The sequence below is a fragment of the Bacillus rossius genome, chromosome 18, assembly GCF_032445375.1.
Source record: "Bacillus rossius redtenbacheri isolate Brsri chromosome 18, Brsri_v3, whole genome shotgun sequence".
In the NCBI taxonomy this organism is placed as follows: domain Eukaryota; kingdom Metazoa; phylum Arthropoda; class Insecta; order Phasmatodea; family Bacillidae; genus Bacillus; species Bacillus rossius.
This window is the reverse complement of record NC_086345.1, coordinates 22,364,915-22,376,333: the sequence shown is the minus strand read 5'-3', so window position 1 is coordinate 22,376,333 and position 11,419 is coordinate 22,364,915. Positions and strand designations below refer to the sequence as shown.

The 11,419-nt window shown below is 43.0% G+C and overlaps 1 protein-coding gene across 1 annotated transcript; it reads right to left on the bottom strand.

Annotated features, from left to right (window-relative positions):
- Nucleotides 1–15: 15 nt before the first annotated feature.
- On the bottom strand, nt 16–7,661 carry LOC134541384 (calphotin-like). The gene is made up of 2 exons (XM_063384808.1): nt 7,658–7,661; nt 16–3,443 (listed from the first exon to the last, which is right to left on the bottom strand). The coding sequence occupies exons 1-2, from the start codon at nt 7,659–7,661 to the stop codon at nt 16–18; spliced, it is 3,432 nt and encodes a 1,143-aa protein (XP_063240878.1).
- Nucleotides 7,662–11,419: the final 3,758 nt, after the last annotated feature.

The following is an 11,419-nucleotide window of genomic DNA, read 5'->3' as shown; positions in this document are numbered from 1 at the left end:
AACCACTGGCACCACCTACGGCACCACCGGAACTACAATTGGCACCACCGGAACCACCGGCACCACCGAAGGTACCACCGGAACCACTGGCACCACCGACGGCACCACCGGAACTACAATTGGCACCACCGGAACCACCGGCACCACCGAAGGTACCACCGGAACCACTGGCACCACCGACGGCACCACCGGAACTACAATTGGCACCACCGGAACCACCGGCACCACCGAAGGTACCACCGGAACCACTGGCACCACCGACGGCACCACCGGAACCACAATTGGCACCACCGGAACCACCGGCACCACCGACGGCACCACCGGAACCACAATTGGCACCACCGGAACCACCGGCACCACCGAAGGTACCACCGGAACCACTGGCACCACCGACGGCACCACCGGAACCACAATTGGCACCACCGGAACCACCGGCACCACCGAAGGTACCACCGGAACCACTGGCACCACCGACGGCACCACCGGAACCACCACTGACACCACCGGAACCACCGGCACCACCGACGGCACCACCGGAACCACAATTGGCACCACCGGAACCACCGGCACCACCGAAGGTACCACCGGAACCACTGGCACCACCGACGGCACCACCGGAACCACAATTGGCACCACCGGAACCACCGGCACCACCGAAGGTACCACCGGAACCACTGGCACCACCGACGGCACCACCGGAACCACAATTAGCACCACCGGAACCACCGGCACCACCGACGGCACCACCGGAACCACAATTGGCACCACCGGAACCACCGGCACCACCGAAGGTACCACCGGAACCACTGGCACCACCGACGGCACCACCGGAACCACAATTAGCACCACCGGAACCACCGGCACCACCGACGGCACCACCGGAACTACAATTGGCACCACCGGAACCACCGGCACCACCGAAGGTACCACCGGAACCACTGGCACCACCGACGGCACCACCGGAACCACAATTGGCACCACCGGAACCACCGGCACCACCGAAGGTACCACCGGAACCACTGGCACCACCGACGGCACCACCGGAACCACAATTGGCACCACCGGAACCACCGGCACCACCGAAGGTACCACCGGAACCACTGGCACCACCGACGGCACCACCGGAACCACAATTGGCACCACCGGAACCACCGGCACCACCGAAGGTACCACCGGAACCACTGGCACCACCGACGGCACCACCGGAACCACAATTGGCACCACCGGAACCACCGGCACCACCGAAGGTACCACCGGAACCACTGGCACCACCGACGGCACCACCGGAACCACAATTGGCACCACCGGAACCACCGGCACCACCGAAGGTACCACCGGAACCACTGGCACCACCGACGGCACCACCGGAACCACAATTAGCACCACCGGAACCACCGGCACCACCGAAGGTACCACCGGAACCACTGGCACCACCGACGGCACCACCGGAACCACAATTAGCACCACCGGAACCACCGACACCACCGACGGCACCACCGGAACCACAATTAGCACCACCGGAACCACCGGCACCACCGACGGCACCACCGGAACTACAATTGGCACCGACGGCACCACCGGAACCACAATTAGCACCACCGGAACCACCGGCACCACCGACGGCACCACCGGAACTACAATTGGCACCACCGGAACCACCGGCACCACCGAAGGTACCACCGGAACCACTGGCACCACCGACGGCACCACCGGAACCACAATTGGCACCACCGGAACCACCGGCACCACCGAAGGTACCACCGGAACCACTGGCACCACCGACGGCACCACCGGAACCACAATTGGCACCACCGGAACCACCGGCACCACCGAAGGTACCACCGGAACCACTGGCACCACCGACGGCACCACCGGAACCACAATTGGCACCACCGGAACCACCGGCACCACCGAAGGTACCACCGGAACCACTGGCACCACCGACGGCACCACCGGAACCACAATTGGCACCACCGGAACCACCGGCACCACCGAAGGTACCACCGGAACCACTGGCACCACCGACGGCACCACCGGAACCACAATTGGCACCACCGGAACCACCGGCACCACCGAAGGTACCACCGGAACCACTGGCACCACCGACGGCACCACCGGAACTACAATTGGCACCACCGGAACCACCGGCACCACCGAAGGTACCACCGGAACCACTGGCACCACCGACGGCACCACCGGAACCACAATTAGCACCACCGGAACCACCGGCACCACCGAAGGTACCACCGGAACCACTGGCACCACCGACGGCACCACCGGAACCACAATTGGCACCACCGGAACCACCGGCACCACCGAAGGTACCACCGGAACCACTGGCACCACCGACGGCACCACCGGAACCACAATTGGCACCACCGGAACCACCGGCACCACCGAAGGTACCACCGGAACCACTGGCACCACCGACGGCACCACCGGAACCACAATTGGCACCACCGGAACCACCGGCACCACCGAAGGTACCACCGGAACCACTGGCACCACCGACGGCACCACCGGAACCACAATTGGCACCACCGGAACCACCGGCACCACCGAAGGTACCACCGGAACCACTGGCACCACCGACGGCACCACCGGAACCACAATTGGCACCACCGGAACCACCGGCACCACCGAAGGTACCACCGGAACCACTGGCACCACCGACGGCACCACCGGAACCACAATTAGCACCACCGGAACCACCGGCACCACAGAAGGTACCACCGGAACCACTGGCACCACCGACGGCACCACCGGAACCACAATTAGCACCACCGGAACCACCGGCACCACTGACGGCACCACCGGAACCACAATTAGCACCACTGGAACCACCGGCACCACCGACGGCACCACCGGAACTACAATTGGCACCGACGGCACCACCGGAACCACAATTAGCACCACCGGAACCACCGGCACCACCGACGGCACCACCGGAACTACAATTGGCACCACCGGAACCACCGGCACCACCGAAGGTACCACCGGAACCACTGGCACCACCGACGGCACCACCGGAACCACAATTGGCACCACCGGAACCACCGGCACCACCGAAGGTACCACCGGAACCACTGGCACCACCGACGGCACCACCGGAACCACAATTGGCACCACCGGAACCACCGGCACCACCGAAGGTACCACCGGAACCACTGGCACCACCGACGGCACCACCGGAACCACAATTGGCACCACCGGAACCACCGGCACCACCGAAGGTACCACCGGAACCACTGGCACCACCGACGGCACCACCGGAACCACAATTGGCACCACCGGAACCACCGGCACCACCGAAGGTACCACCGGAACCACTGGCACCACCGACGGCACCACCGGAACCACAATTGGCACCACCGGAACCACCGGCACCACCGAAGGTACCACCGGAACCACTGGCACCACCGACGGCACCACCGGAACCACCACTGACACCACCGGGCCTCGGCGCTCGACCAGACTCCGCGAAGAGACGGATAAACGGTGTCAACTCAAAAACTAAGACAAGTTATTTTAATTGTCCTTTTTTAAAACTCAGAACCGTGATGATTATTTGGCCTATTCATTTGTTCTCAGCTTGACGAGTTCTGGTAGGGTCGCTACCACAACGCCGAAATACCACAACGCCGAACGTACAATAACGCCGAATGCCAAATTGACTACAAAGCCGACAGCTAGAAAACTGCCGTGTACCACAACGCCGAAATACAGTAACGCCGAAAAATTAACCACCACCTAACCTAACCTAGGCTAACCTAACCTAGCCTAACCTAACCTAACCTTACCTTACCTAAATTAACCTTTGTGGCAGTCCTGCAATGACATTTTTCGGCGTTAATGTATTTCGGCGTTGTGGTAATTCGGCGTTGTGGTACACAGCAGTTTTCTAGCTGTCGGTATTGTAGTCAATTTGGCATTTCGGATTTATGGTTTTCGGCGTTATTGTACGTTCAGCGTTGTGGTATTTCGACGTTGTGGTGCGTCCCCGTTCTGGTATATACATAAGGATATTTTTTTTTCCTGTACTTTTATGAAACCTCTATGCAGAGGTGAACATCTGTGCGGAGGGTTAAAGACAATGGTGCAGCGTTGCGACAAGTGTATGGAACTTAATGGCGATCGTGTGAAAATTTGAAGTAGGTGTGTAGTAAACTAAAACTGTCACAGAAAAAAAAAAACATTTCTCTCACTAGTTTTTTTTTTTTTTAATGACCAAACGGTACTTACTTTCCAGACACGTCTCGTATTTGAGGCAAAAAAAATAACTTTCAAAATATACAAAATGATAATTCCACGTTCAACCTAATTTATACAGATGACCCGCGCTTAATTAGATGAAACTTTTGATTAATATTTGCCGATTGTATCTACAGTGCACAGGTCCCAAAAAAGTTGTGTAAGACAATTTGACGATTTGACATGTTAAAAATTTGCTCAACATTTTTGGTATAAATTGATTACTAACCGAAATAAATCCTTTAGAAACTACTTTTAAGTAGGTTTTATGTCTGGTTAAGAAATGATAGGAATAGTTTAAAGACGATAAGAACTTCTTCTCTCTGAATTGCTACTTGTTACATAACTTTCTGAAGTAATTACTTATGATTTTAAAAAAAATTACCGTATTCTGGCGGGAGATAATTATTTGACTATACTATGGTTTGTTTAAATAAACAAAAAAAAACTATACTAACTTAATTATTACAAAAACCTTAACAAATAAAAAAACATAGTTAATATTATTAAAAACTTTTTATTTTATTTTATTATTTTTTAGTAAAACTAGGAATGAATAATAATCAAAAGTATTAAGTTAAATCTACCGGAATTTTATAAACAAAATATAATCTTAAATTTACTGATGGTATTAAACTTTTGTTAGAACCTGTATGCTACCCTATGGTTAAATAAAAACTGAAGTCCAAGAACAAAATATTTTGAAGTATACGCTCTCACAGTTTCAGATGTAGACATTTAAATAGATGCACACACACATCATCTACTTACTGTGTTCATTCTCAGTATAATATGTTCTACTAGGAATATATTTTCTCCCTCATTTACTAAAGATAAGCCACCATCAGATTTAAGCCATGGTCTTCGAAAGCGACTGCTGTATGAATTAAAAGCAGTCAGATATAAAACGTGTTTATGTATTTTTGTTTTACGTTTTCACGCGTTTATGCAGTTGTAAATACTCAGTGAATAGTAATATTATTGTTATTTACTATATGATAATTGCTAAGCATGCCACGATGAGTCACGAAATGTTCATCAAAGTATCGAGTGTGGCAGAGACGCTGGTGTCTGACAAAGTAGACTTGTGTGGACAATATTCCTGGACAGTGTAGTCTTTCTTCGGTAGAAGTTAAGCTCTGCTCATATCACAGTCATTTGTAAAAAAAAATATGTAAAATAAAAATTTGCCTGTATGGTAATCTTTTGCTCAGCTTTGAAATAAATTATTGGCGAATTTCCTAAATAAATGGTTGTCTCTAGGGTAGACAGCAAAAACACCTCCTTTGCAGTAGAGAACAAAAATCAGAAATTTGAAAATATGTAAATAAATCCTGTGAATGCTCAATAATAAATAAGAATTTGATTCAGTAAAACCACAAGCCTTTTATTACGTATTTAGAATTTAACAGAAAATGCAAAAACCTTAAACATACCACTAAAATATATATTTTAATATAGCAGACAAATGCAAGCATCTAACATGTTCCTGTCACTATAACTCGTAAGATACTTGCTCTACAATCCTGCAAAAAATATATACCTCTGGCTTAGACGATTCTTCTAGCTTTAAATCCTTCATGACAACAGGCATTGTTCTTTTTTTAAGTATATAGATTTTTTTTCTCGAAAAATGCACAACTTTGTAATAATTAAAATGTTAATGAACTTATAATATGTTCCCTCATCCAAAACTTCGATTGTGTGAACACTTAACATTTTTAATTTTTTTATTTTTATTTTTCTGTGAAAATTTTAGGTGATTCATCCTGTTTGTCATGGGACATCTTATTTAATTTGTTTTAAAATCAATATTGTATTACATATATGTATTCCATACTGAACTAATAGCTACATCTACCGGTACAATTATTTTTTTAATGATGAAACTAGCGAACCCAGTGTCTGCAGTTTCATTTTCATCAGGTTTACTTATAATTTATTAGCCAAGATAATTTTGTTGAACCGTACATGGCAATCACTTACAGGAACGGACACCTCTCTTACAGGATGTAAAATAAGAAGAACATCTAAGACAGAACAACAAAACTACAGCAACCTAGCTACATTCGATTACAAATACAATAAACTCCCTATTATCCGCGGGCGGATGATCCACGTTGCGGATTATCCGCGCATGCTACGAAAAAAATACAGCACATAGGCCTATGTAAATCTGTATTTTATTACAAGTGAGCAAATTTGAAACTCTACTGACGAGTGTATTGTGTGCAGTATTCAGTAAAACGCCACAGGCCTTCTCGGAACTCACGCAGTGTCTAATGAAGTCTCAGAGTTCGTCCTTGTTACGAAGCAAGTACCGAGCACTTTTATGCTTACATTACTGAAATGTATTGTATATTGATTATTCAGTAAAATACTAAAATTTTAGCATAATTTAATTTTTTTTTACTGTTAATTGTAACGTTTACTGTACATACATTTTTAGATTTTTAAGTTGAAATTTAATGCTTCCTTTTTTGTTTCCCATTTTCGGCTCTTTTGCGGATTATCCGCGATTTTCACTATCCGCAGTGGCCCTGCCACTTAATTTCGCGGATAATCGGGAGTGTATTGTATACTATTTTGGAGGGATTTATTTTTATCCTTAGTGAGATACAATAGTGCATATTCTCCTCATTGCATCTAGACGTGCCTCACACGCACAAAATTGGCGGGGATTGTTTTTCCACGTAGTTGATATTTAATCCCAATTTCGCACACCTGTTGTTTTTTGTAAGCATTTCTTTCACACAAACTTGACACGAGTGATTCGTGAATTTAATAACATTAATACATAAATACCTATATTATTTGTTTTTTTTTAATATTCAAACAATTAACATAGAAACAACTGAATAAAAATCAAACTATAAAGTGTTGTTTTGTTTTGTTTTTTTCTCTCAAGCCAAATCATTGCTTAGATTCATTTCTGTGTGTTAACGTTGGAGTTTGGAAAGTCTACTATTCCCCGGGATGTTAGCGCGAAAGTCAATTTTCTTTTGAAATTCGATTATAAAGAAAACTTACTCATAAAAAAAACCATATAATGGTTGAATCGCAACCCCTTCTTCACGAACTCCTCTTTACATTAAATGCTGCGTTGATATAAGCTATATTATTCTCAGTTGAAACAATGCGAAAGATGCGTAAGTTTAAACGGGCGTGCACAAGTAAAAAAAAATTACATGCGCTTCTTTATCTCCCCCCCCCCCTCTCTTCACCCTTGTAAAAATGAGTAATAATAGGAAACCCCAAAAATCCAACATGGCGGGCGCTTGAAGCCGGCGGGTTTCAAGCGCGGGATGCTGCGACTAGAAGGACCTTTCTGGCGATCAATAACCCGGTACAGTCAGTCCCCAGCCGCAGTGGAGCACCTCTAGCACACAAACCCCCCCCCCCTTACCCATTCCCCCTTCCCACACGCCGGTATGCTCTGGTCTCGACGCAAATGCCACCTGACATTAATATAATATAATATAATACAATATAATATAATATAATATAATATAATATTTCAAAGCAGTCATGGGGACTGCCGACAGAAGTGAAAACTTAAAACTATAAACAAACAGTTGTTATTTTTGGATATCCAAATTATTTTTTTTTTATAAAATTCAAATACATTTTTGAAACTTTTATGAAAAAAAAAAAATATATATATATATATATAATTACACAACAAGTTTATTTTATCACGTTAGTAAAATAACTCCTAAATTACTATAAAATACGCATTGCATAGTAATTGTAGGTAATAAAATAAATAATGATGTTCTTAATTGTTAGGTTATATTGCTACAAGGACTCCGTTTTCTTCGCTATTCAAACTGCACAGTAATCGTGTACTTATGATTTAAGAATAAAAATTAAAAAAAAAACAGCTGGCACACGTCACGTGAACATGTCGATGACGACTTACATGAATTTACTTCCTATCCAAACCGTAGAAGTTCTCACTTCAAAAAAACCTGCGGATCGATTACGAACACACAAAGAAAATTTAGGACCATTGCGTACGTACTGTAATAAAGTTCATTAAAACGTAATAATTCGATCTAGTTTTTTTTAAAAAAAAAAAACGTAAATATATAGGTATACTTATTATTTGTATTTTTATAAAAGTTTCCTTTGGAAACCAGCTTGCTAAGAAACAGTATGTAACACTACGAGGAAAATATTGTAAATTGGTGCAAAACTCAAACAGTGTGGAAACAATTCTGGATATTTCAAGGGTCTGCATCAAACAATGTATTTTAAGTTTTTTTTATTCATCCCTTTGAAACACGAATTCCACGTACTTAAAACTAATAAATATGCAGTTTAAAAAAGCTTTTCTTTTTTTAGTGTTTCCTTAAAACCGTCGAAAAAAGGATATAGATCAGTTTTGACGAAAAGCTTTTATATCTTGTGCTCACAAAAATTGGCGCATAGTTATATGTAAAATTTATTTACGTTTAATACCTGAATAAAGTTTTCAACCATGTTAATTATAAAAGAATATTCAACAAATGGACTTAATTTTGTTTTGGTATGCTTATTAATAATATGTTCAGTTAATACTTAAAAGCTATTCAGGGAACGGTTTACAAATAACTTGAACTAATAGAGGTACTGCATAAATACCTGGGCAAGAATTCAGTATTACTGCAAATAATTTTTTGTAGCGACACATTTCAATTTTTGCAAATGTACAAATATGACAGGTTTCCAAAAATTGTCTTCATATATTACAAGATTATTTCAGTCGTATTAAAATAATAATAATTAATATGCACACGAATATATGCAGCGTTCGTCGTGGTCTATCGAAACACGTAGAGCTTTAGATGATTAAAAACCAAAATGCGGAGTGTTTTTCCTTAAAGTTAAGAGTCCGGAAAAAAAAATCCCGGAGTCATTTCGCGATAAGGTCGAATTCAAATACACTTACAGTCAAAACCTCGTCCATCCGAACCAACTGGGGCCGAAGGCAATCCAGACAATAAAAAATCCGGATCATCCGGGAAATATGGGTAATATGAAAAATCACATCCTTAAATAGGCATACTTAACCGTTTATTGCGATTTTAAAAAAAAGTGTTTGTAACAAAAATATCTAGCGTAGGCTACATGCCCTATACTACAAGACATTTAAAAAATGTAAAAAAATAATATTAACTCTTCACGTCATTTATTAACAAAGAATTGTTCCACTGTATTCTGTTGTTTTAAAGTTTCAAAACACGTGTTACGTTATAACGAAGCACGGTGACGTAAAAAGTACGCCTTGATGTCTGTCATCTGGTGCGCATTATCATATCAACAAAAACGTTTTTATTTTTTGCCATGCTTCTACCATCTGTGAAGGAACTGTACATTGAATCGAACAAAATAAAAAAAGTGAATATATTTGGCGTGCTTGTTACGTTCTTGCCAACGTGTAAAAATGTTTTCTTGTGTAAACGTTAATTAGACATTTCTACAAATATGATCCGGAATGAACAACCACTCACAGACTGATACACACTTAATTCAAATATTTTATGTTCAAATGCAAAAATTTTTTAATGTTTGTTTGAGCATTATTTATAACATGTTGAAATAAGAATGCTACAGTTATTAAAAACTAAAACGCTACAAAACTACAAAAAATATTTTTGCAAAACTCCGTTCCCCCGGAATGGCCACCGCATGGGGAGCCCAAGAAAAGAAACGGGCTGCCCATTTGGAAGCCACCTGGTAGGTTTTTTTCTGTTCCACCCACCGTTTCTTTGGTAGCCTGACTTGTTACAAGGGATTGTATTCCTACCAGAGAAAATGCCACCATTTTGTCTGGGCAATCCGCCTTGGAGGAGCCGGGGCGCGAACCCGAGTCCTACAAGTCACAAGGCAGGCGCTCTACCCCAGAACCAGAGTGGTAGAGCGGATACTTCAGTCTTATTAACACTGACATGATGTTATTCCACGAGTTTACTGTAGTTTTGTGTGTCAGTAACACGTGCAGTAACATCTAACCTCGGTAACGAACAAATTTATGTGTTCTTATGTTGTTCGTTCAGCATGAATTATGTAATTTCATAACAGAGAATATAATTCGTATAACTAGTCTGGCAATTTTTAGTTGATTTTCTGCAAACAAACTTACAGTCCCGCTGTACAATAATTGTATAGAAATATAGACAAATAAAAACATATGTAAGAGCTTGCACAGTGGATAGTAAAGTTATTTTGAAATAAATGTTAGATATCAAAAGCGTGTGTTTAGTTAAAATATGCGTGTGCTTACAAGCATGAAGTTATTGTATAAACATTTTACTCATCTGGATTTAAATTCATAGAAAAGTTAACTTTTTTATATTACTTTTGGCTTTCTTTTGTTTTACCGTGCTTAGCTTGCACAGCTAATAGGTACTGGATGGCTATTCAAACAACTGCAAATAACTAAATATCGGGCAACACGAAGCATAAATGGTAACACTGTTTTGTAGTGATACATTTATTTTCATGTAAATGTACAAATTAAAAAATATGTAAGTTTACATGAATATTTCTGTTCCATTTACAAAGAAAATTTACGGTGCACAACGGCAAACAGAATAACTCAACGACGAAACTTAACAGATAAAAATGGAAAAAACAACGGCTATACAGAGACGCACAGGTGAACCCAGCGATGTGAAAAAACAGAGATGACAGCACAGACGAACAACGTAAGCAATGGTTGAGCGAAAAAAAAAAAATCGTAATTTTGAAAACCACAACGATGATAGCGCAGACTAACACAGAAGGTATATGATTCCTAAGAGAACAGTTGAGGCGTTTCGGGAAAAGATCTATTCCCTTCTTAAGGCACAAACAGACTGAGGTTTGTCATGACATACAGTTTAATGAGTAATGGCGTTATGTCCAAAACTACATCTTGAATTAATTTACCTATTATTTAAAATGTTGTTTGTCAGTGAAAATTTTATTTTATGAACTACACTGAATTTTTTGATATTCACATACTGACTTTCTTTAAACAGATTTGTGTTTTCTTTGTTTTATGTGTATATTTGTTTACACTTCTGTTAACAAGGCACAGGTAATTTGTAAAGAGAAGCTTATTCAAAAAAGGAACCTGTTTCTGTAACAATAAGTGTCAAGAGCATAGTAAAAAAAAGGAGGGGGGAAGTAGGATTGCCAA